Source organism: Plectropomus leopardus, chromosome 5 (genome assembly GCF_026936395.1).
Source record: "Plectropomus leopardus strain MGB_pleo_1.0 chromosome 5, ASM2693639v1, whole genome shotgun sequence".
NCBI classification, from domain to species: domain Eukaryota; kingdom Metazoa; phylum Chordata; class Actinopteri; order Perciformes; family Serranidae; genus Plectropomus; species Plectropomus leopardus.
In genome coordinates, this window is record NC_142180.1 from 22,457,440 (window position 1) to 22,483,205 (window position 25,766).

The 25,766-nt window shown below is 40.8% G+C and overlaps 1 protein-coding gene across 1 annotated transcript in view; it reads right to left on the minus strand.

Annotated features, from left to right (window-relative positions):
* Window positions 1-320: 320 nt before the first annotated feature.
* Window positions 321-25,766, minus strand: part of insrb (insulin receptor b) — a 112,608-nt gene continuing 87,162 nt past the window's right edge. Inside the window, exons 6-24 of the mRNA XM_088077750.1 lie at window positions 25,042-25,181; window positions 24,688-24,832; window positions 24,380-24,594; window positions 23,710-23,836; window positions 22,049-22,299; window positions 21,194-21,361; window positions 20,889-21,087; window positions 19,431-19,563; window positions 18,004-18,157; window positions 16,940-17,088; window positions 14,941-15,097; window positions 14,661-14,757; window positions 14,417-14,484; window positions 14,045-14,274; window positions 12,769-12,879; window positions 12,508-12,670; window positions 12,262-12,391; window positions 12,037-12,171; window positions 321-9,816 (exon numbers count right to left, since the gene is read on the minus strand). Of these exons, the coding sequence (XP_087933876.1) occupies window positions 9,462-9,816; window positions 12,037-12,171; window positions 12,262-12,391; window positions 12,508-12,670; window positions 12,769-12,879; window positions 14,045-14,274; window positions 14,417-14,484; window positions 14,661-14,757; window positions 14,941-15,097; window positions 16,940-17,088; window positions 18,004-18,157; window positions 19,431-19,563; window positions 20,889-21,087; window positions 21,194-21,361; window positions 22,049-22,299; window positions 23,710-23,836; window positions 24,380-24,594; window positions 24,688-24,832; window positions 25,042-25,181 (3,127 nt within the window). The 3' untranslated portion in view covers window positions 321-9,461. The remainder of the gene's footprint in view (window positions 9,817-12,036; window positions 12,172-12,261; window positions 12,392-12,507; window positions 12,671-12,768; window positions 12,880-14,044; window positions 14,275-14,416; window positions 14,485-14,660; window positions 14,758-14,940; window positions 15,098-16,939; window positions 17,089-18,003; window positions 18,158-19,430; window positions 19,564-20,888; window positions 21,088-21,193; window positions 21,362-22,048; window positions 22,300-23,709; window positions 23,837-24,379; window positions 24,595-24,687; window positions 24,833-25,041; window positions 25,182-25,766) is intronic.

Below are 25,766 nucleotides of genomic sequence, written 5' to 3' on the forward strand. Positions count from 1 at the left end.
ATTGAGGCTTATAATTCTAAGGTGACAATATAATAACAGAAACTACAGCTGTCAGACAAATGTAGCATAAAGTAACAAAAATGGAAATAAAGTACCTCAATACTGTACTCATATTGGAAGAATCTACTTTGTTGCTTTCCTCGACTGGTGACAAAAATAAATCTCTACTAACATTCAGTTTATGAGTTATTTTTCATAGCTTTAAACAGCGTCTTCAGTCTTCATCCTTGAAGTGATAACACTTACTCATATGGCTAAAAGATGAAAGAATTTTCTGCCTGCGTGCCTTAGTCCATGATTAATGATCACAAGAAGACAAATATTCTCCAATAATTTTATTCATAATTTTAATATAAACAGTTAATTGTTGAATAATTTACACACAGCAAGATTTTTATTTTCATATCATTGCAACATTTTCTGTACATGTCACTACTTGGCTCTCCTTTGAAAACATAGAAAAAATAAATTGTCAAGCGTTCATTTAGTCATGGCACATTTTTGATCCTGTACACTATGCATGTATTTCTGTCTCTGTGTGTGTGTGTTGTGTGTGTTCAATATGTCGATATATGTGATACATAAAGATAATGGCACATTTGGATCCAGTGTGATGGATGAAGCGTTCTCTGTGGGTTGCGGGTTTTGGGGGGGTTTTTTTTGGACTGTACATACACACATATACACCTGCTGTCTGCAACGATGTCTCAACATAATGTATACACAACATATCCCAAAATTAATACATCAGCATATTCATCGGCAATAAATGACATTAATAAAGAGGTATCCTGCAAGACTACACACAGCATTCTGGGGACCACCTATGTGCACTGAGGAGAGAAAGACGCGAAGGACACAGAGAGGAAGAGGAGGAGCAGCGATCAGAGACAAAGAAAGCCGTGGTAAAGACTCCAACAGAGGACGACACAGACACAAGTCCACTGATTTAAACAACGTACAGCACAGGGAACAGGATAGAGATAAATATAAGGTGTGTAAACTGGAGCAGACCACTGGACCGACTGATGACTCTTCAAACTGAAGAAGCTTTTTCTTCAGATTTGTCATCACACCTGCAACACCCCGTCTACGGTCTATCTTTAAACAATGGCGTCCGTCTCCCTAAACACAAATATGAACAGTTCATCATCACACTACTGACAGACAGTACTTAATTCATTCATAGCTGAAGGTGTTTGCTGAGCCTCCTTGAAGGGAAAAGTTTGGCATTTTGGGAAATACATTTTCCCAAAGTGAGTTAGATGTGAAGAACGGTGTCGCTTTCACATGTTTCTGTTACATGTGAAGGCTCGTAGCGAGTGAGCGTAGCCAGGCGCCGAGTAACAGCTGGCCTGGTTCTGTCCAACCATAACAACATCTGCCTTCAAATATATTTAAAGTTCACTAAATTATATTACACCTTTTTTCTTACTCTGACAAAAAGTAAAGCTTAAAAAATATTTTTTTTGGGCAATTTTTTTGAGTTTGGGCAATCAGGAAAAGTCTCAAAAACACAGTACAATTTAAAAGTAGTAGTGGGTACACAAATTTTGGGATTCATGACCTTACATGTTAAATCACACTGTCACATTATTTTTATCTCATTCAAACACATCAGATTGAAACATAAGTCTAGTTTGCTATATATATTAATATATTAGCTATGGTACCTCAGCAACTACAGAAAATAAAATTGCCATTATGTTATATTATGTGGAAAGCTATCCACGGAAAATAACAACAATTTTATTAAACACAACAAAGTTTCATGACTTTTCCAAAACTTTTAAGGATTTAACTGATTCTACTGGTTTTTCATGACCGTGGGAACTCTAGGCAAATTGATGTTTTAAACTCAATTTTTAAATATAGTGTGTTAATTGTAGGGGTGGGGGGGGAAAAATTAATACAGTATTGCACAGTATTGCAATATTTTGCATGGCAATATTGTATCAATACATAGACACAAGGTATTTTATTATATGAATTATTAATATTGCAAATACAAATTAAAATTTTGTGGGCCTTCTAAAATAATAAAATGATTTTTTTTTCTGTCCACTAATACATTTAGCTGAAACCAAAAATATTTTGAGATAAAACAGAAGTTGATAAAGTTTTCCTTTGGGGACATAATTTGCAGTTAGTAATTAATCACACTATATTGCAGATATTTTCTGCAGTATTCAGCATATCGCAAAATGTTTGGAACTGAAATAATATTGTATAGTGATTTCTGTATCGTGATAGTATTGCGTTATGATTCACATCTGAGGTGGTAGGCAGATTTTGTTGGACACAGTCAGGCTAGCTGTTTCCCTCCATCTCCACTCTTTGTGCTAAGCTAAAGCTAACCGGCTGCTGGTTGCAGTTATTCATTCACCATGTATAAATCTTCTCATGTAAGTATCACCAAAAAGCAAATAAATGTATTTCCCAAAATGTCTAACAATTCCTAAAACACCTCCAGCTTTACAGTCTAAACTTAAAGATGTATGGTTGTTTAACCATCAGTAAAGTTTCTTTTATTTTTTTTTAGCTTATTCAGGATTTTATCACTCGTGTTTCCTCTTCTTCAAAAGGATGTGCAGTGGTCTTTTCCAGTTTTTCACATACAAAAAAAAAAACAAAAAAAAAAAAACATTTGCAAACTAAACACACGCCTTTTGTCAGAAACAATTTCATACAACATCTGTGATAGGTGACGTATTTGTGACACGAGAAAGGCTTTATGGGTGACATGCTGTTGTGGGCGGGGTGGTTGAAATGCATGACGACATTCAGAGCATGCATCGGATTAAGAGCAGGGTTCACTGCGAAACGTTTCAGGCCACGTACTGTTTTATGTCTTGTTACACAGGGTTAAGCCCTCAGACCGGAGTTGTGCTGCTCCTGTTAAATACATTGACAGACTTGACTCTGCTCTTTTCTGTGTAGTGGGTTGTGTCATGAAAAAAACAAAAAAAAACAAAAAAAAAAAGAAAACAAAGCTATCTTTAAATTTAGAAAAAAGTTATATACACATTGATAACAATGTTAAATTCATAATGTACAAGAGTAGTAAAAGTTTACAGTCAGAAAAAGTAATTGTATTTGCCCTCCATACTTTGGCTAAAAAAAATAGAAATCAACATCTCTAAAATGTAATACTTTTTTCTTTTCTTTAAAACAAAACAATAATACATACAATGCTTTGTTCTCACCCTGCGCTGCATTACTAGCATGCTCTGTCCAACCGCGTTTCAGGTCATCAGAGTTCAACAAAACAAACCTAAACTTCCCTAAAAATCAAGTGCTTTCGTTTCCCAGGGGGTCAAAGAGGATCTGCTGCTATTTACAGTTAAGAGCTTATTAATCAGTTCATTTATTTTCGTTTTCAAAATCAAGGAACAACTGAGTGCATTTCAAATGGAAATCCCCCAAACTGTAATGCAATCACTTGTTGCTAATCACGGCTTTCTGCATGTGCGTTTGGGGCGATGCTGTCAAAAACAGACTGATGATGAGAAGCAAAATCAGTAAGCATCAAATGATCAAGCTATCTGCTGGTAAAGATAATTCATTTTCCATGCACAAAGCAAGCCAGAGTTTAGCAGAGTAGAGACACAAGTTCAACATGTTTTGGTAAAAATCATCAGTCATGATCCAAAATACAGTATTTTCTCTGCAGTTACAACTAAAGAACAAAGAATGCATAAATACATGATTTCTGTTTTCATTTTAATGTTTGGAAAATCCTCTTTAGTGATTGGTGGAGACACGCTTCTGCTCTAAAGGGGAGTGGACTGGGTGGGAGGGGTCAGGCGGGCCGTTAGTCTGAGCAAGGCACTATGGGTCGGGGGCCCTGTTTGCTTTGCCACCCCTGACCTGCAACACTCCCATCCAACCGCTAGAGGGCAGTCCAAACCACATCACGCCAGAGAGAGAGCGGAGGATTCCTGATTATCATTAAAGGGGCAGAAAGATTTCAGATTCATGAAAAAAGGGTGTTTGGGTTTTTGTTGTTGAAAACTTGTCCTTGGACTTATCATCTCCATTTTGCTTTTTGCAAGGATGCTGAGAACTTGCGCTTCAGTCAGAGTAGATAAAAGGTAGGTAGGTAGCTCTTCTTCCTCCTCGTCCTCTTTATCCTCCAACCACAAAGCATCAGGCCGCCTCCCTGAGACAAAAAGTTACAATCTAGATTTCATGTCTGTTAATAGTTCTTATGGCACACAGGATTGTCCCAGTCCAGCTTTTTTTTTTCTCCTTTGCAGAGGGGGGAGCATCCTCCTCTTTAAAACTTTTTAACCAGCCCAGACATCATTGTCCTGATCAGCCAAAACAGACCCAATCCATGGCATTGACAGAAAATAAAGGTCATCTCTTGATATTCACAGTAGAAAAAATATACATACAAAACAAAAAAAATCAGAACAGAGAAACAGACAAATACCGACCGGAGGAGACATGGGATCTAACTGTTTTCACCACAAAGAGACAGACTGACAGACTGAGGAAGAGTAGGGCTTTCTGCCAGACAACAGGTTAGATGTGATGTTTGAAAAAGCATGAGGGTCCAGGGCTGAGCGCGGTTAGCCTTGGCTGCATGTAGGTGATCACAGATATGCACTGAAAGCCAAGAGACGCTCTTTTGTTTTGACTCGTGCTAATGTCACATCTCCAGAAACCAGTAGAGCTGCCACTACATACAGTCCACATGATTGGTGATTATACAAACAAGGAACACACGTAATAAAGCTTCGCTGCTTCTCCTGGCGCCCGGGGGGAGCCTCTCGTGAGTCAACTGTAATGCAACAATGAAAACTATAGACTGTCCATAAAGCCAATTTACTGCCTCATGTTCCATATTTAATAAGCACTACGAGTGAAAATCATACTTGTATATCTTGAAAGCTCTGGACTCTAAACCAATGACCCTAAAACAAAGGAATTCAAAAACAAAAAAGGGCCAAAATATGAAGCTCCCAACAATATCCACATACTGCTGGGGTCAACGGCTGCTTCCCCCGGGACACAAGAAGAAGAGAAAACTGCGAGGAGGCGGAGGGGAAAGGAATTCATCAGCAGTGTTGGTAATGTTTGATATAATTTGACTTGACGGGATATTGAGAGACTGACGGGGATGATTTAGGCTCTTTAGACTGATTCCTCCATATGCACTGAGGTAGACTCTGGCCAAACACAAAGACGACGACAATTACTTACTCGCTAACTAACTAAATAACTAACAAACTCCTGCTGCTCGCCACCAGCTACTCCACCTGTACAATAACAAACTAGGCTTTTACGTCGCGCCACTCTCAAAACACCTTAAAAATGCTCCACTAAAAAGCTAACTGTGTTCTTCTTATACAATGACAATGATCATAATAAAATAAATATCTGGTATTTCAAAGATATGGGCACCATCTTAATTAAAAATTGCATATGTGTGTGAACACCACCACAAGATAAGCAACCAAGGTCAAGGTGGAGACGAGAGCCATGTCCCGCTTCCAAACGACATACTAATTCTAACTGTAGTGTGTTTATGCCGGAAAATGAAGTACAAAGATGTACTCACTGCCAAAACAGTATACCATAAGATAGGAGTTTAGTATTAGTACATAGTGTGAAACTGCGACACAGCCAAGCTCCACCGTTTTTCTGTCATGTACGCAAAACTGACGGGCTTCGGATTTTTTTTTCGAATCTTTTTTTTCTGCTTTTATTTTCCAAACTATGTCACAGATTATTTACAAAGTACAAAAGCCCAAGATTGTAACTCCTCAGAATAATTAGCTAAAATCTACATCATTACCTCAGGCGCCTCTGAGTGCATAACAGCACAGACTCTGGCCAATCCACAGTGTCACCGCCAAAGCATGAGGTGAACATAAGCGTTCAAACCTTACGCTGGCAACAAGCTGAAACCAAAAATTACAAAATTAAAATAAAATAAAATAAAAACTGCCCCGAAGACTTCTCCAGCAAGAAACAAAGTTGTAACCCTACAAACAAGCTTACAAGCTTCGATTTCTGTCTCTCATGCAAAGAAACACAAAGAGAGCACAGAGGCCTGTGCAGTGTGTGTGTGTGTGTGTGTGTGTGTGTGTGTGTGTTACTAGCCAATATAACTAGCCTGGACGTGGCTCTGGGTTTTAGAAGGCACTGGTAAAATATGGAGGCAGCTTCTCTGCTTTCTCTGACTGATTCTGTGGGTTTTCGTTGTTGACAGAAAGCTGCCAACACTTTGGCTATACTATAAGTGCTGAATGCTGTTCGGCTAGATTGGCAACCACACTGGTCTGTGTGTCCAGAAAAAAAAAAAAAAAAAAAAAGTCTGCAGACTATCACCTCCCACGTCATCGACTGCTGTGGCTAGAGAGTGAGAGAGGATCTGCTGTGAAACTCTGACGGGCTCTGAATGAAGGTCAGAGTGAATTCGTGATCGCGATGAGGGGTCAGCGATGAGGACGACTAACTTTTCTGTGTACGGGCGCAGTTGACAGGAATGTTTCGATTCCCGGCAGGAGGGACGAACTTCAGACATTTGATCATTAAGAAGGAAAAACAAAGTCTTTCGTGTGTGTGCTGTGGATCTGATGAGGTGTGGTGATGGTATCAGCTTTGCCAGCAGGCAGGCAAAACAGGGAGGGGGGGCGAGAGGGAACAAGCAGTTCCAACTAAACCCTGGAATGTCAGACCTGAGCAAAATAGCTGCTGCACACCGTGTCCTGGCCGCCTAACTGCATGTGATAGCAGAGAGAATAATAGGATTAACAATCACTCACACACTCCCTCTCTCTCGCTCATAAAGGCAGAGAGACGCAGACAGAGGCTGCCCCTCTCTCCACTGCCTGCTGTGGACTCTGAACACAGTTGGAACTTTCCGTATTTCTCTCTAGCCCCTCGACCACAAAACGTGGAAATTTCCAACAGCCTGATTTTGAGCAGTGAGTTCGGCAGCCAATGGGAAGCCTCAGGAAGAGTGAGGAGGCAGAGAGCGTGCAGGTGTGTGTGGTGCAGAGCAAAACTAACAGAACGACAGAGACTGCGTTTCCATGCACAAAATATGACAATATTCCTACTGAGCTGTTCGAATGAAAATGAATATTCCTCTGATGTTCCCGTGCATGTAAACCTCAAAATATGTTAAAGTAGAACAGCTGGAGCCGCTTGTGCCAATTTTGCATCAAATTTTTTTGGACTTGTTAGACAGTGCAAACACAGCTCCCCTCCTTTATTCATTTAACCACCTTCTCGAAAGGGTCAGCCTTACAATATTTGCAAAAACCTGATCGATGTCCAAGTCTTTCTTAATGTTTAAAAGTAAGTGTGATTCTCCTACCAATAAGAAATGTTGGGATTTTCTTTTGGGCATGCATTTCTACTGAACAGCCTTACAAACTCGCATCCATGATAACGCACAGAGCCAATCGTAAACAGACAAGAGGCCAACTGTGCAACTGCAGTAAAAACTCCGATCGAGATGCATATTCTGAACGTGCTGAATATTACTGGCACGTCTTTATTGGGAAATGCTACATTTGTGTAAAAAAAAAAAAAGGCCTAATTCGGAAAACCCTAACAAATATGCAGTTTAAACAAACAGTATCAAATTCAGAGTATTGTCATATGTTAAGTAATAGTGTGCATGTAAATGCAGTCAAAGAGAGGAGAATGCAATGTGTGAATGGAGCCTTCGTCTAACGCTGAGGTCCTGAACTGTGCCAGATCTCAGGTCAGATGAAGAGAATGCTGCTACTGCTCTCCGATTTAAATAATGAGGGCGTTTAGCGCTGATTATAAAACACAAAGATGAGAGAAATAAGGGCGTCGCTTCACTGGTGTTAATTTCCCACCCTGCCCTGATCCAAGGAGCACAGACGCAACTGAAAAGCCGTCACCGTCACGCCAACGTAAGGAAGTACAATCACCAGGCGAAGCTCTCCGCACTCCCTAACTTCACAAAGAGCCCAGTCACGGAGAGACTTGATAAATCTGAGATAACAAACACTAAAAGACCTCAGCCCCAGCGTGATCTGACCAGAGAGACAGCAAACATGGAGACAAACACACATCAGGTGCACTTCCACCCACAAAGACCTCATCCCCCTTTTATAAAGCTTTTTTTTTTTTGGTTATTTCTTTTTTTTGTAACTTTTTTGCCGTTGTTGTAGTAAAGTTGCCTCGAAATATTGACAGCTCTGAGTGGGAACGGGTTTTATAAAAAATGATGCAGTGAGTTGACAATATTTTGGGGCTTTTCTCCTTTCCCATCCACACCGAGCGAAAGTTCATGGGGGACTGGAGGTCTAAGACACAGCGAGCACTGATGGTAGACTAGTCTGATTTTTGGGGCTATAAAAATAAGAAAAAAAACCAAAAAAAAACCTGAAAGAAAACCTGTCAAAACAAAATGCTAGCAAAGCTTCTGATGAAAAATATTACAAATATGAACTATTTACAAAGAAAACATCAATATGTCATATATTATATATAAAATATTGGTAAACAAATACCAATATTCCATATATACTATATATATTATATATATTTATATATTTCTATACCCACTAAAATATATCAAAGCAGCAGCTATTGGTCAGTCTGAGGAACTCTTTTGTCCAATTCTTAACTGTTTAAATATCCTTCAGCCATATAGTGAGGACACAGAAATAAAACTGAGAAAGAGAAGAGGAAAAGAGAAAAGAACAATAAAAGCAAATAAATTAAAACTATTCACCAAACACCCGATGAATCTGTGTGTAGTTTGGAATTCTGCAGAACAAAAAAAATAATAAAACAAAAACAAAAAGAAAAAAAACCCATTCCTCTAGGAATAAGATGTTTGTTCTAGGATCAAGTCTTTGAAAGTCATCCCACCGTTTCCAAACTGATTAAGTCATTGTTCAAAAGGAAATTAGTATAAGCGTTGATAGACACTTGTCTTTGTTTATAGGCCACGTACAAAAAGGCCACTATCTGAGTAACAAGATTTCACTTGGAAAAAAAAAGCACAGAAATGTGGAAATGCAGATTGGTGGGGAGAGAAGGAGGGACGAGTCTTGAGGAGATTGAGCAAAAGCAGCCTTCTTGGTTGTCTAAGGTTTGTTGTGTTCACAGTTTTTTTTTTTTTCTCTGTTTCCATCACAAGGAGTCCTGGAAACGTGGCAATAGTGAATAAAAACAATAGATAGGTAATATGGTAATAGTCCGATGTGTTGTGGAGGAAGTTAAAAAAAAAAAGTGTTACACCATGTTTGCATCCCTTGCTTGCCTGTGTGCGGCAGCCATGAGGAAGAAAATAAAAAGTCCTGAGATCTGTGTCGTTTTTGAAGGGCTTCTCCAAGAATAAGAAAATCATTAGAAAATGACGAGAGGAACATGAAAGATACACAAGAAAATGGACTGGAAGAGAAAGGAGGATGGGAAGGGAAGGTTTAACGAGTTCTTTAAGGAAACAGGAAATGTTAGGAAGGGCTGGATCTGGGCAACGATAAGATTCGTCCGTTTTTCTTGCCACCGTTCATGTGTGTGTAGGGGACGTGCTCCTCATAGTTCCCCCTCAGGGCCACCGAGGGCCCGCTGTCCCTGCCTAAGCTCTCCTCTCTCTGGGAGTATGACGACGGGTCCAGTGGGATGCTCTCCATGTTGTCCAGGTCCAGGTCATACTCCTCTGTCTCGGGGACTTTGTTCTCCTCACTGTAGAAGAAGGAGACCTCCTGGAAAGACGGGTGCAGGTCCTCCCGCAGCATCTCGATGATCTCGTGGAACATCGGCCGCATCTTGGGGTTGTACTGCCAACACATCTGCATGAGGCTGTGCCTGAAAGAGACGATAAAGAGACATTAAAATGTAAACTTCCAACGCTTGCCTCGGGTATCACTCCTGTACTGTGTTACATTCTGTCTAATTTTATTCTTATTCAATGAGGCAGTCGACCGCCTGAACATACTCAAAAACAGAGGGAGCGCTGACAACTTTTCCAGACACATAATAGGCCCCGTGAGACAAAATGTGTAAGTTTGATGTAACATAAATGTATGAAGACGTTTGTAACGGTACAAGTTTTAGCCTCAGATGAAGACGGTAGAAACCTTTAATGCAGCAGGAAGCAGTAGGAAATGACCCCAGGTTTACAGTTTGACACTCTTTTTATTTTTTCCAAATTAAGCTATCTTAAAAGTTTTGAGAGATCAAATTATCTTCTGTGTCAACGTGTGCTGAACACATCACTTTTGGCATAAGAAGCGCAGCTGAAACCTCGGCTGAAAGTCGGCTTTTGTTAACGTCGGGCTGTCAGCGAGCGTCTGTTATAGGGGTCAACTGATATTGGTTTTTCAGGGCCGATACCAATACTGATTTTTAGTAGTTAATGAGACTGATAGCCAATATTTGGAACCGATATGCATTTACAATAAAAAATTACATCTTTCTGTCAATATTTAGAATTTGGAATATAACAAACTTCAACACAAAACTACGTTTAAAAGCCTTTGGCAAATGTTTTATCAAAACTGAGATTTTCAACCTCATAAACAGCAAGTTCGCTGCAACTTTTTTTATAAAGTCAAGTGAAAAATCTAAACAAAAAAAAAAGAAGGATTAAAAATAGCTCTCTGAGGTTTTACAAAGTAAAAGTTCCTCCCATGCTGACACTTTCTCTGCACTTTTTAATTAATTTATGTTTTTGGCAATCCTTAAAATCAAACGCCGACGCAGACAATCGGCAGACAGATAATGTGTCGACCGCTAGTCTGTTGCCCAAGGTTTTGTGGTGCGTCCCGCACTGTGGACATTGGTCGACCCTTGCCAGCTTTATTTTTGCTGATTCAGCATGCTGAATTGGCATTGCAGACGACAGAAACCATTGATGAATGAAATCGCTGTGACTGGCGGCTCAGCTCAGTGCTCGAGGAGAAACATGAAGTGTGGAAAGAAAACAAACAGCTAAAGTCGAGAGGGCGTAAGGTCGAAACAAACTCTTTATATTAGGCAAGATTAATTCTTTAGCCATTAAGCTCTTTAGCAGAAATGTTTTTTTAACTGTTTGTGTTATGTTCGCTGGTGCATGGTAAATATCCTTTGTTCTTTCAACATAATGTTTTGCTTTTTTAATGTGCTTACTAGAGTCTTGAATCTGTCCTATCGGTCTTCAGATTTCCCTTTTTGAACTACAAATACAAACTACCGCTGCCTGCTGCTGATGGCAGTTAATCTCCTGGTTGGCACAGAGTGTGCGTGCTAGCTGGCTGTAGTCTTTGCAGTGTGTTTAAACACATCTTTTTGGGATAGAAACAGTTGATGTGAGGCAATGCAGCAGTCGGCCTTCATCACCACTAGTTCTTTGATGTTGGTTTGCTGTATTTTGCCTTTATAGTGATCATGTCTGTCTGGGTCGAACTGATCGCTGTAAGCAGATGATTAGTATGACTGATGTTCTTTTCTTTCCTTTGTTTTTACGCAGATTACTATCTAATTGACATATGTACATGTATTACTTTCATTTATAGTAATGAAAGGACAGCTTCACTATACCCTGAATTGTATTAACTGTTTCAAAATGTTGGACAGCTGTGTCATAATGTGACTGAGCGGCTTTGACCGTAGCTGCTGTTCACCGCGTGCATTTGTTTTCTTTCTCCATCCCTAGCAGCCATTAGCTGATAAAACTATGTTTTTCATTGAAAAATATGCATTTTGCTTCCCCGTCATGATTTCAGCGTGCGCTTGGTGCCAGCCTCAGTTAGCTACACCGTATCACAGAAGTGTTTTTCCATATGTCATCAGGAATGAAAAGACAATGAACTCTAAAAGGGGACTACTTGATAACTGTTAGTAAGTTAGATGAACAGCACTTGTACAGGAATGATTTTGTCCCAAACTTTTTGATACATACAGGCGGCTGTTCACTGTGACTGTGATCACTATAAGCTGTTTTCACTGTGTAATCAGAATGGTGTGACTAAAAAATAAGAGAGAAGCCATTGCAAGGACACCTATCTGAGACACACATTATCCAGACGAGATACAGTTTGAACTCACATCCTCTCTGGGCAGTTCTCTGGCCGGTCCAGGTATTCTCCATCCATGACAAACTTTAGAACCTGTTCGTTGGATAAACCCTGGTATGGCTGCTCTGCTAGCGTACTGATCTCCCACAGCACAACGCCAAATGACCTGCAAGACAATAAAACAACACAACCACGTGATCAAAACGCACCTGCGATGTGATCAGCAACGCAAAGCGCAACAGCTGCTGAGACTCACCAGCAGTCAGAGTGGGCAGTGAAGACTCCGTCCTTCAGAGACTCTGGAGCCATCCACCTGACGGGAAGCAGGCCCTTCCCTCCTTTACGGTAGTAGTCAGTCTCATAGATGTCTCGGGTCATGCCAAAGTCTACGACAAAAAGAGAGAGACGAGAGAGAGCTCAGTGTACTTAAACTGTTAAATGAACTGAGTTAAACTCGCTACACGAACAACGAGGAGAACAAAACAAAAACAAGCCAAAGCACCTCCAATCTTGACGGTAAAGTCCTCCGCCACCATGCAGTTCCTGGCTGCCAGGTCTCTGTGGACAAACTTCTTGGCGTTGAGGTAGGCCATGCCGTCTGCAATTTCTGCCGCCATCTGGATCATCTCCTTCAGCGTAGGTGGCGGACGGCCTGTGGGGTTGTTCTACAAAAACACACAAAAAAACAGTCGGTGATGTGTTTAAATGTCAAAACTGTTATGATTATCTCCATCTGAAGAGATGGGAAACATGTGACACATACCTCAGAGTCTGGCCTGAGACTGCGCAGGTAGCTCTTCAGGTCACCGTGGGTCATCAGCTCCATCACGACCAGGGTGGGCTGACCTTTAGACACCACACCTAACAGACGCACCTATATAGAGACAAATAAAGAAAAAAGTGGTTTGATATCAAAAATATCTGGTAGTGTATGGATCATAGCTGTGTTGTGTGGCTGCAGTATTTCTGCATAGTACTGATTTATTTGATGTTATGTTTATTGATATTTCTTCCTCTTATTGATATTTTTACTTTGCAATCTGAGATTCTTAAAAACCCCATTTTGTTTTTACCTCACCTACACATGTTAACTGTCTTTTGTCCCTTTTCTGTTTTTTTTTAAATTTATATCTAAATGTGCAAATAAACTATAAAAAAAGAAAGAAATCACATTTGTGAACAAAACAATACCACCCATACTTTGACTGACTAGAAACACAAGTAAACACTTCTTAATTATAATGAGTCAATTAAAGTTCAAATTAGATTTTCCAAAGAGTTTTGGTAATTTACATTTGAGGGAACGTATATAAAAAGGACAATTCCCGCCCTGTTCATCATCAAATGTGGACATGAATAGCCTTAAATGTGTGGTGAAAGGGTTAGGGTTAGGATTTTAGTTTGATCACAGCAGACCCAGGTCAATCTGCTGAGGATGAGGATGAATAAGGAAGAAGAACGCCAATGATGTTAGGTGTTTTCCGCTATGAGTTCAAGTTTTTTTTCAGCTTGAGGGGTTCAAAAATGTAAGGCACACAGAGTGAAAACATGCACTCAGGTACGCAAAAGCAGCAAGCAAAATGCTTCAACCATTACAAAATGCTTTTACCCCTGGCTGCTGAAAGAGCCTCTGTCTGACTGTGGCCGAAGAGAAACATTCTCGCTGTTAACCAGGCAGACAGGATAACGCATTTATAAACTGACTCTCTCTTCATCTGTGGGTAAATAATAAAAACCTCCCCCCTGCATCTTAACATGGTTTTTACAGCTGACAGCACAACATATGGCGATTTAATTGGTGTTTAGTAGGCTGTTAAATGTAATAATATCAGAAGGCACAACTGCTTACCAAGTGTGAATATTTGTTTTCGGAGTCAAACTGTGTGTCAATATGGGAGCGTCAACACAACAAGCGAGTCATGATTCTGTGAGTCATACATGTTCATGCCGGTTTCAACAACATGAAGCTGTAATTCACGAGTGCGTGGAGAGCTGTTTCGCTGTGTGCTGAGGATGTGAAGCGTTTTGCAGTGTCGTACCACATGGTGACAGCTGAAGGCCTTCATCACAGAGGCTTCGTTGAGGAACTCGATCCTCTCGCGCAGGCTCGCCGATTCATTGACAGTCTTGACGGCCACGCGTGTATCCGGGTCTCCTTTGATGATATCCTTGGCGATTCCCTCATACACCATGCCGAAGGAGCCCTGACCCAGCTCTCTGAGCACCGTGATCTTGTCCCGCGGCACCTCCCACTCATCAGGAACATACACTGAGACAAACGAGACAAATCACCATTATGTTTGGGTGAACATTTACAAATCGTCATGTGGTTCAACTTGTCTTTGTAAATGCAGAGAAAAAAGCACATCGTGTTCCCGCTCTTAGCAGTTTTGTGAAGAAGCTCTTCTTACCGTCGTTGGTGCTGATGTACTCAGGGTTTGAGGAGGCGATAAGAGGTCCTGTCGGGCCTTCTGTTTGCCTGTAACACAACCACAAACAAGCATGTGAGACACTGAAAACTGCAAAAAGATGACCTTCCTGCAGAAATGCAAAGTATTCAAACTGAAAACCCTCTTCATCAAATCCTACTATAGTTTAATAAAAAGATAAATCTGCTCAGGGTGGATCTTCCTGATTGCCAGAATGAGATCTTACCTCTTCTTGAAGATCACAAAGACACCACCTCCCACAAACAGCAGCAGGATGAAGCAGATGACTGGACCCATCACGATCCAAATTAAACCTGGATCAGCTGTAAAAAAAACACCGACAGTGATTGGTCATTTTATTTTGAAAATTGAAGATAACAAAAAATAAATAGCAGAGCTGAAATAAGCCTTGGTTATTTGACATCATATAAGATTTCTGAACAATTATTTAAGATGTTGATGAACATGTGAACAATGCATGGCATGCAAGTTTAGTTAAGACTTACGATTGGGCATAAAGAAGTACGTGGTGTCTGTAAAAGAGCCATTTCCTGCCAAGGAGGTGGCGCGTACTCTCACGCTGTAGTTTCCAGGCTGCACAAGAGAAAGCTTCGTGCCACCTGACTTGAGGTAGGCCGGCCGTGAAACACAAGCTGTGTGAACCTGGGGAAAAAAAAGGAAGACAAAAAAAATGTAACCATGAGAAAACACGAGGAATGATAAGTATGAAATGCATACAGAGCTGCATTTAACACTGATTCTTGGCTTTTCACAAATACTCAAAACTGCACTGAAACTTTGTTTAATAATGATATAACAGTAAAGAGCCTATTAAAAGAATGAGGTATTTCAGATTCAGTGTCCAGACCAAAGACGATATGAAGAGCCAGCGTCCACAACACAAACTCACACTGGGAAGCATGTCACCGATGCTTCCCACACATTTTCATGGACAAAATTTCAAAACTTTTCCATGATTTTTCAAGTACCCATAGTTTTTTCCTTTCCCTACTTGCCTATAACTTTAATCTCAGCTAGTTGGCATACATGGAGGGAGAGGCAGAGCGCAGGGAGGAAATGAAGAAATGTATGTGATAGTAAACAAATGTCACACATCGACATGTAACAGAGCTACGTTACGACGACGGCTTCAGAAAATAAATTTGACGTTACGTTACATTACTTGAAAGGGTATCCAGGGAAGACTAGTGTTACAATTTTATTACACAAAACAAAATTTTCCAAAACTTTTAATAATTTTCATTTCCAGGACTGGAAAATGTGATTGTCACCCAGTCAGTTGGAGGTCTGTATAAAAAACTAAAAATAATAAAATAAAAAAAAAATGTGTTTTTTCGTGCCAGATGCCACCACTGTGCATTAAACAAAATAATTAACAAATCAATTAATCACATGCAGCAAACATGATTTTAAGTAAATCCAGATCAGTTTGCTTGAGCTGCAGAGTGTGTGAGTGAGTGAGTGGTGTGTTTTCAGTGCGGTGCAGGAGATGTCGTCTGAGATGCCCGTCCGTCTCTGCCACTGCATTCTAGTCTTCCTTCCTGCCTCTGTCACTATGGTAACAGAGCTGCTACTGGCTCCTAGGGTCAGGCAGTGCAGCAATGAATAGCAATGAGAGATGAATTCTCACATTTTCAGCAAGTAAACAACAACAACACACACACACTTACAGAATCACACCGTCACAGACGAGCACTTCCGCGCACAGACACACAGAAATAATAATATGCAAACACACACGGCAGAAAACGTCAACACACGCAGTGGAGGCATTGGGAGTTTGTAAACAAATATTTCCTTTGTTCCTCTCTCCATATAAGGAACAGACAGGATTCAAGTGTATACAGAAAACCTTTCGTGCCTGCCTCCAATCCCCAGAGTCTTCCCACATCACTCCTGTTTCTCTCTGCATTTCTTCTTACCTTCATCCACGATTTCTCATGCACCTGTCTGCTCTGTGAGCCTCGTGTTTCTCCTTCCTACAGAGCGGATCAGGATCATTTCTGCTGTTTATTTCCCTCCCTGAATCCTGTGTCCTTCAGTCTGGGAAACCTCTTTGAATTCATATTCAAAGAGGTATTATATTGCCGCTGCTAGGTTGATTTTTAAATCTTGCTGCCTGTGTATAAATCATTCTGTGGCTCAGCGCCCAAATATATCTCAGACATGCTTGTGACATCTGAACCTTCTAGGATCCCTTTAGGATGTCTGTGGCCGCCCTACTGACCGTCCCAAAAGAACAAGACGTGGTGAGGCAGCGTTTTCTTATCGTGAAGCACAAACCTGGAATAACCTCCCAGATGATGTTAGACGAGCCCCGACTCTGACAAAATTTAAGTCAAAGCAAAAAATGTTTCTTTTTTACACTGCCTGCTTCACCTTGTAATGACTATAAACTTATTTTTTAACTTGATTTTAATGAAAGCTGCCTCGCCTTGCCTTATTCCAGCATCCTCACTCTCTAAAAGTTTGGCTGATACTGACCTCTGTGTCTCCAACCTTCCTGTAGAACACCTCATACAGGATGATGAGGCCGTTTGGGGAGCGAGGTGGACTCCACTTTATCATCACATAAGGAGGCTCTCCCGTCACTATCTCATGGGTCACAGGGCCCGGGATGTCGTCTGCTTTCTCTGCACGGACCGGACATTGAGACAGTACTTAACACGTGTGCAGTACAGCACTCTGCATTTCCACACTGTTGTTAGTTGGCAACTTTGGTGTTGTTTTTTGGGTGAATTACGTTCATTTTTTTAACTGTATGAGTTTATTTTGATCACCTTCCTTAAATTTGTAGGGAGATCTCTAGGGGGGTTACCAAATGCATTTTTTAACAACTTAAAATGTAAGAAGAAGGTGCTGCTTGGCTCTGATGGCTGGTCTGGCAGGTGCTCTTTGATGACGTAAAATGCACAAAAAAACAAGATCACAGATGTCTGAAATTGATGCAGACAATGATGGGGAAAAAACAAGGCACTCCCTCCACAGGTGGAATTATCTCAAATAGTCATTCATGAATTATAGACAATCTAACAGAGAAACGTGTATTGACTTAAGGGTCTGAGAAACATGAAGTTGGACACGTTCTGGACGGCACGGGAAAAATAGACAAGAATGACAGGACTGTAAAATGAAACATGCATGACGGTACGTTGTGATGGTGATGATGATGCCGTATTGTTTGCAGAGAGTGGAGGAAAATATAATAAGTAACATTATTTTATGTTTATTATTTTATGAAAATGTTCTAATAATGTCCAATAATTGTTCTGATCGCCTGTGCTTTTTTAAGACAAGCCATGAATAATGATCTGCCTATGAGGTCTAGTATATGACCAATATGCAAGTATGCAATAATGCAAGTCTGTCAAAAGCACATGCCAGTTGCCAACCAGGATATCTTGAAAAAAGTTTGAACAAAACTCATCATAATAAAGATCAAGAAGTTAGGATTTCTTGCTGTTGTACTAGACTGACTTACTTTAACCTGCTGTAGGTGTAACTAATAGGTGAGCATGTATGAATGTGAGATTTGCATTTGTTCTTACCCTCTGGCATAGTTCGAGCACTGACATAGGTGGCCATGCTGCAGCGTTTGAGGTCTGTTGGATGGTTGCAGGCCATGATCTCGATCTTATAGCTGGTGAAGTGGTGCAGGTTGGAGATGACTGTTGACTCCTTTGAAAAAACTTTCAGTTCCACCTGAGCAAAAAAAAAAAGAAGTTATTCTTCCAACAGTAATTTGTGGTTTCACTCAAGTTATATTGTACATAAAACCATTTAGTTTTGCTGGAAAGGCTAATTTTCCTCACATCATGGTCATTTAAAAAATAATTCCATTAATAATTACTTAAGCACAACATGGTCAATCTTTCACGAAGAATAGCATCTTCTTTTGATATCCCGAGGCTGAACCGGAACATGCTCTTTCTTTGCTTTTTTTCTGGTAGTCAAATAACTTTAGACAAGAACAAAAGTATGCTTTTAATTAGGGATGTCCCGATCGGATCGGAAGGATTGGTATTAGGCCCAATTATGGCATTTTGAAATCATCGGGATTGGTTATTTTCAGCACGTGCCCCGCCCGATCCTTTGTTTGTGTCTGCCATCACACACGTGTTGTAAACAGAGAGCACTATGCGAATTTACATTTTTGTTGTTACTTTTCAGTGAACTTGTTTTACCATAATGCTGTAATAAGTGGAATTGTGACTTTTGTGATTTTTATTAGATAAGATAAGTTATAACACTACTTTGAAGTGAAATTGTGATTATATTACTCATTTATAGTTATCTACTTTTATGACAAAGCTACACTACCTGGGTTTGAGAGGAATTTTTGAAGACACATTTTAGTTTGTTTACTTTAGTATTTTGCTGAATAAAACATATTTGCACTGAGTGAAATTGTGATAAGAGCCATATAAACATATTTTAATTTTTTTAATTTTTTCTTAACTTTGTTTTTTTGTAAAAATGAAAATAAAATAAAAATAAAATAATAAATTAAATTAAATAAAAACTTATTTTTTTCTTGTAATGCATTGCATTAAACATCAAGCATATACTCTGAATTAATTTGAATTACTTTAAAGTACTTGAAGTTTGAATTGTTCAGCTGTATTATCCAGGTAAATACAAGTATTGGATCGGGACTCAGTATCGGCAGACTCAGTATCAAATGACTCAGATTGGGGACGAAAAAACTTCATCCGATTGATCCCTACTTTAATTGATTTAGTATGTAGATTAATTATTACAGATGAAGCCAAGGTTAAAAGGTATTTATATAGGTGGAAATCTTTTTTCAGGCAACAGTTTTCACTTTTGTTTCTGCTAATTTCAAGCAACTTGCAAACGTGATCAGTACTTTTTTTCTTATGTTACATCTGCTTCTTAAAGTAATCAGCACATACGTTAACACAAAAATATCAAAGTAAATCTGCACGTAAACTAAATTTTAAGTGTTTGTCACCTTAGATCCCTCCTCGTCTTCGTCTTCTGGGGGGGCTGTTGTGGAGCCGAACGGCAGACTGGGGGCTGTGGTGAGGAATAGAGAGGGTATGGTGGCGTTGGCAACTCCCACTGAGCGCCGGCGACGAGATGGTCTGAAGAAACACAGCAACAGGTAACGCAATTAGCAAAAGTCAAGTAAAATGCCACTGAAAAACTGAAGGAACCAAAGTGAGCTTTTCCTCACACAAGTCTGGATGTGTTATCACATAAGTCAGACAAATTTCATGTGAATCAGATCCTGGCAGACGCAGCAGCAGTGTGGAGGAGGCTGGTGAGGACCTTTGCTCACTCTAACCTTTACAGTGTGTAGCAAGTCTGACTGCATGACATTTCTCCACAAATGCGACTGCCCTGCTGGAAGAGCTACCAACCCTCAACACTGGGTGGTGCCAATGGGCAAGTCCACTTTACTCTCAGGGGTTATCAGAGTACGCCTCCCACAAAGGCCGTGAACTTCAACCAATTAAGACATAAAAGACCTGTAGTGTACCTCCATGTTAGTGCTGTCTATAAACTGGTTAACTATCTTCTTTCCTTTAAAAGTAACCACTAGTAAGTGTCCTTGAGTGGAGCACTTCACCCCAAGCTGCTGCACTGAAGTCTCTTCTTCACTGCACAAGGAAGTGCGGCTAATGCTGAACCGATACTTGCTCAGGTAGAGAAAAAATAACGAAACTTCCTGTATCCCTTTGCGTGATGGAAAAAGAGAGCACGAGGAGTTCTTTGTGTACTTCATTGTATATAGCTGACCTTGGCCGATTCAACAGCATGGGTTCAAAATCCAGCTGAGGTGTGTGTTGAGTTTGAGTGTTTGTGTGCGTCCAAATGGCAGTCTGCATGACTGCACCTCTGACTGGCATGAATGATAATGGGCACAGTAATCGCTCCCCTAGGGAGGCAGAGGGAGAGACTGTGTGTGTGTGTGTGTGTGTGTGTGTGTGTGTGTGTGTGTGTGTGTGTGTGTGTGTGTCAGAGGAGAGGGTAGGGGCACTGTGGCCCAGACAATCAGCACCTCCCACCCTAAGCCCCCCACAGTAGTGCCCTGTACAAAAACAAGGGTCTACAGCCCCCACCCCAACATGAAAACACACACACACACACGGCTGGATGAGACAGAGTTGGCACGGAGCTTTGAGACGGACACCATGGTGGCTGGGACAAAGGAGGAGTGATGGATTCTGGCTGGATAGAGGGGCTCCAGTGTTGCTGCTGCGCTGCCACAAACAGCAACTAACAAAGCAAGAAGCTCTAGTTGGTGCTACGCATGGTGACGATAAATTAACTGAATTTTGAATGTATAAACAAAGTTCATCAGAAGTTTAGACCAAAGTGCTGTTGTTGTGTAGCGGGAGCTTCTAATGATGATCGAGATGTCGCTCAGACGGAATATTTTACTTTTTTTTTCCAGGAAGTGTACCTGCTCTCAAAGACTTCATTGTGGAGGTAATTCTCGAAGGTCTTGCGGTACTCTATCTCTTCCTGCTCCTTCTTCAGTTGGTTGTCTGTCTTGGGGCAGGCGCAGCATCTGCCCCCTGAGGTGGGCTCATCTGTTTGGTTCCACTTCTGCTCATCCTCGCCGTCCAAGTGGGTCGGCGTACGAGACGGCAGCTTCATTCCTGGGGAGGAGAAATGGGCGTGAGGGAAAACCAAAGGAAAAAATGTGAAGTGAGTGAGCAGTATCTCAGCAGTTTGAAATGAATGGATCAATCCGTGGATACTGACCTTGTAGGCAGTAGTCGAACTTGTAGAGGTCGCTGTCCTCAGCCTGCTTACGACAGATGACGCGGTAATGGGTAATGTTGCCATTGGGACTGTTGGGAGGCTTCCACTTCAGGATGATCTGAGAGGAGGAGTTGGAGGAGGAGATTGGGTCCAGAGGCACGGAGGGTTCTGAGTGGGGTAGAGAAACATGACAGTCAGGACTTTATTGGGGCTATATGACCTGAGGCCATGTTCAGACTGACTTTAGTCCAGTTTGAAAAAATGCAGCCCCTTATTGATTTCAATGTAGCCAGCCTGGAGACGCAGCAGAGGGCTTCGCCCGAAAACTGCAGGGTAATCTGGTAAAAAAGATCAACACTGCTAAACTTTGGTCAACCAGTAAGGCTCCGTGGTGGCCAATCAAAAGCATGCAAACATGCAATTACTGGCAGATTAATTTGTAGAACTGAATTTCTGCTGTTTAACTCAGCATTGTCACAACAGAGGATAAAATGATTGCTGCAGTGGTGTTTTTGCAGACAGGAAAAGTGGGGAGGAGAAAGAGTGCTATCAAGCAAGTAGATGTAAACAATGCAGGGTTGAAAATATGCAGAAAACGTTGCTTATGATTTATGAATAAAGAAATGTATTCAGGCTGTTTGTTTTGCCTTAAGGAAACACAAAATGTGTGTGGGTGAGAAAGACTAAATTTAAACATAACTGTGTTTGTTTACAAGAAAACTCCACAGAATACCTTTTAGTCAAAGTCCAAACATTTTGATTCTGTATAATTAATTCATCATTTAATTGTGAAGGCAGATTTTCTCTACAGTGAAACAGTCTCACATATTTTCAGAACGTCCTTGTATAACTCACTGGAGGCATTGGTGCGGACGTAGATGATCTCGCTCTTGGCTCCCTGAACCTGGTGCTCATCAGAGGCAGACAGTTGAGTTTTGACCATAATGGCATACTGAGTCCAGGGCTTCAAAGGTCGGATCAGGTGCCCCGGATCCTCTGCCTTCTTGCTTTCCGAGGAACGATTTGGAGGTTCAACATCAGCGATCGCCCAGCTGTTTGAGCCACACGCATCCTGACCATCAAACTCTGTCACATTCTTATACGGCCTGAAGCAGATGGAGAGAAGATCAGAGAGAATGGATCAACAGCTAGAAAATAACAGTGAGAAGTACCGACAGAGTTTGTTTGGCAAGGTAATGCAATTTTTATTTAGAGCACATTTTAGTACACATATACTGGGGAGCAAAACAGTTAAGTGCTTTAAAGACTATAGGTAGCATTTTGAGACTGATTCTATATTGAAAAGGGGGCAATTGAAGTGATTTAAGTAAAGGAATAATGTGTTGGGTTTTATGTTTCCGTAAGGGCTACTGCGGTCTAAACGAGTTAGTCTTCTTTTTGTTTCTTTCTCTACAGTTGTCTAACCTGGTTGTGATTAAAGCAGCCTCTCAGAGTCACCATCCTCTACCTTTAGATGTGCACTGCAGAGAGCACAAGCTGTACTGGTTGCGTTACTGACATGACTTTCAAAGAGGAGTTCAAAAATAACTCCTGACGGGGTCTCTGTACTCCAGAGTAACTGATTCTAAGTGTGAATGCATCTACATACATATGTCTCTGGTTTTTCGAGCCTACTAGTATCTCAGCCTTGTCTTCATTCAGCTGTAAAAGAGTTCATAACATTAAATTGTTTATATTGATACAGTTTACAAGCACGCTTTAGGACTAAGACCATCACAACACAGCTGTGTGTCATATCAGTAATATGATAGGATAGGATATGTACAAATTAAAAAGCAAAGGTTCAAGAATGGACCCTTGTGGGATCCCTGAGAAAATCTTAACCAGACCGACATCAAAGAACTCGTGGTAACAAAGGTCAACTCTTGCATCCTCTCATGTCGCCTGTGTCTAAGCCAAAAAGTTGATTTCATTCAGTCATGGACTATGCCATCTCCGATTCAACATCCTGTATCAGCGGGAAAAAAGCTGGTGTCGACAAGTGCCAATGGTATGGGACACACCCCAAAAACTATTGCGGTAGACGCTCAACAACAGCCCAACATTGACAAAACGTCACACATTAGTGCATATTATTGCAACGTTACATCAACGGCTTCAGTAAATAAATTTGGCTTTAGGGTACATTATGTGAAAGATTATCCAAAGAAGATTATTGTAACAAATTTACACATAAAAATTTCCATGACTTTTCCAAACTTTCAGTGATTTTTACCAATGCCATCACTTTTCCAGGCCAATAATATGTGATTGTAAAATTCCACGACTTTTTCAGGTTTTCCATGACGGTGGGAACCCTGTTTAAAGCCACAAATGATGATGTCCCACCACTGATTTAGGATGAAAACCAACTAAATCTTGTTATTTTTCGATTAAAATAACACTGACAGCATCAAAAGCTGAGATCAGCAAAGGTCGATCATAATGTTTGCTTATTGTGATAAACTGTTTGTGCTATGATGCAGGGAAATCCCCTGACTGGTCAAGATACTTACGCCTCTTTGTAGAGAACCATAAAGCCCAGCAAGTCTCTGAAGTCCAAAGGCCAGAAGGGCTCCCACTTCAACATAATCATATTTGATGAGGTCTTGATCACGGTGAATTTCAGCAGCTTGGTCTCACCTAAGGAACGACACAGACGATGCTCAGCACATGCCTTTGGTAGAAGAGCTAATGAACATTAGAACATCAAACATCCCACTGCTTCTGAGGTACAGGCAATCACATCATAATGGTTAAAACCAAAGATATAAGCAGCATTTCTGCGCAAAAATCTCTATGAGCTTACACATAAAACTTACACTTGAAAAATGCACATTACATAGAGTGAGAAAACTGTCTATATAGGCACAGTATTTTATTTTATTCGCACTCGGCTGCTTTCAAGCTGCTCTGCAGTTGACATACTGACAATGTTTCAGTGCAATAGTAAACTATACATCTAGCAAACTGATGAGTGATACATGCACTCAGTTTTAAGAGATAAAAGTAGCAATGTTGGGGTAGTAAAAGCAAAGTAACAGAACATTTTTCTATTTCGACGGAAAGAAATGTGACTATTTTTGGACTGAAAGCATGAAAATAGCTAGAATAAATATTAAGTATTATATAAGTGCATAAGTGTAAAGTGGTTAACATCAAATGATGATGGTCTGGTTCCCTTACATGAGGCTTGGTCCCCGTTGGTGCGTACAGCGATGTCGTTCTTTTGGTTGCGCTCCTTGGTTCCAGTTACCTCCTCCATCTTTTTGATTTCAGACATGCAAAGCTTGGAGTTGTAGTGGAAGAACATACGACCACGCTGGATGGTCAGATTGTGCTTGGACCAATCCCACAGCTCACGCAGGTTCTGGTTGTCCAGTGCATGGAAGGCATAGGTACTAGGAGAAACAGAGCGAAGACAGATAAAGATATTAACACACACTGTTTGTTTAAATGTACCTGGGGGTGGAAAGAAAGGATAAAATACTTACTCTCCCTCAAGATGCTCTCCCCTAATAATTCGTAGCTTGCGAAGAAAGGAGAGAGAGACAAGGGCGTAGGCTCTGCGAACAGTCAGGTAGCCTGTGATTTCCTCAAGCTGGCCCAAACTAGCCTCCAGCTCAGCTGCAATATTATCTGCAGGGAGATGGACATTTGGTCAAAAAGATAGCCAGAAGGTCAATAGTCATATGGTTAGACAAACACACATCAAATGTACAGGTGCATAGACACAAACGATATGACTAGTCCTAATAAAGATAGAAACACAGAGTGATGAAGGGAGAAGGAGACAGACAGGGCCTCTACATGAGGCCCAGCAGGTGCTGCAGTGTAGTAGTACTCACTCCCTCCTCGAATCTTGATGATCATGTTGCCGTGGAGAACAGTACAGCCTCTCAAGTCCTGGGCTGCATTTACAGAGTCGATTGTCTTATTTCCCACGCACAGTTTAGGACACAGGCCTGCACAAGGTGAACAGGTCAACCTGCAGAAAGAGAGTGCACACAGATTAGACCCATCAACCAAACACACATACAAACACACAAAAGCAACGTGTGTGCTAATTCAATAATCACTGGCTGATGATACGACAGGCAGAGAATCTAATCGATGCAGATCAATACAGATAAGCAAGAACATTACATGCATTTGATCAGAAAGAGATCGTTGTGCTTGATACATTCCGAAGCTACAAAACAACTCGAGGCTGCGAGGCTACTAAGAGCTGACAACTGATGTCACAATAGTTCCAAAACACGCCAAGCTCAGTGACACTTGGAGGAGTCACAGTAATATCGCAGAGCAATGCGAAGTTAACAACAAACTGGTTTTTCAGTGAGGGAAAAAAAATACCATGAATGTTTCTGTGTGTAGATATCAGAACAGGAATGACGCAGAGTTGAATGATAAGAGGCAGGAATGCTCATTGACGTGCTGGTGTGGCGTGGGTTGGGACCAGGAATGACACAGCATTTTCAAATAACAAGGCTGAATCTGTTTAGTGGAATTCAACTGAGATATATTTCTTCTAATGCTTGTTTGGATCTGTAGATGCAGGTAACATTCTGAT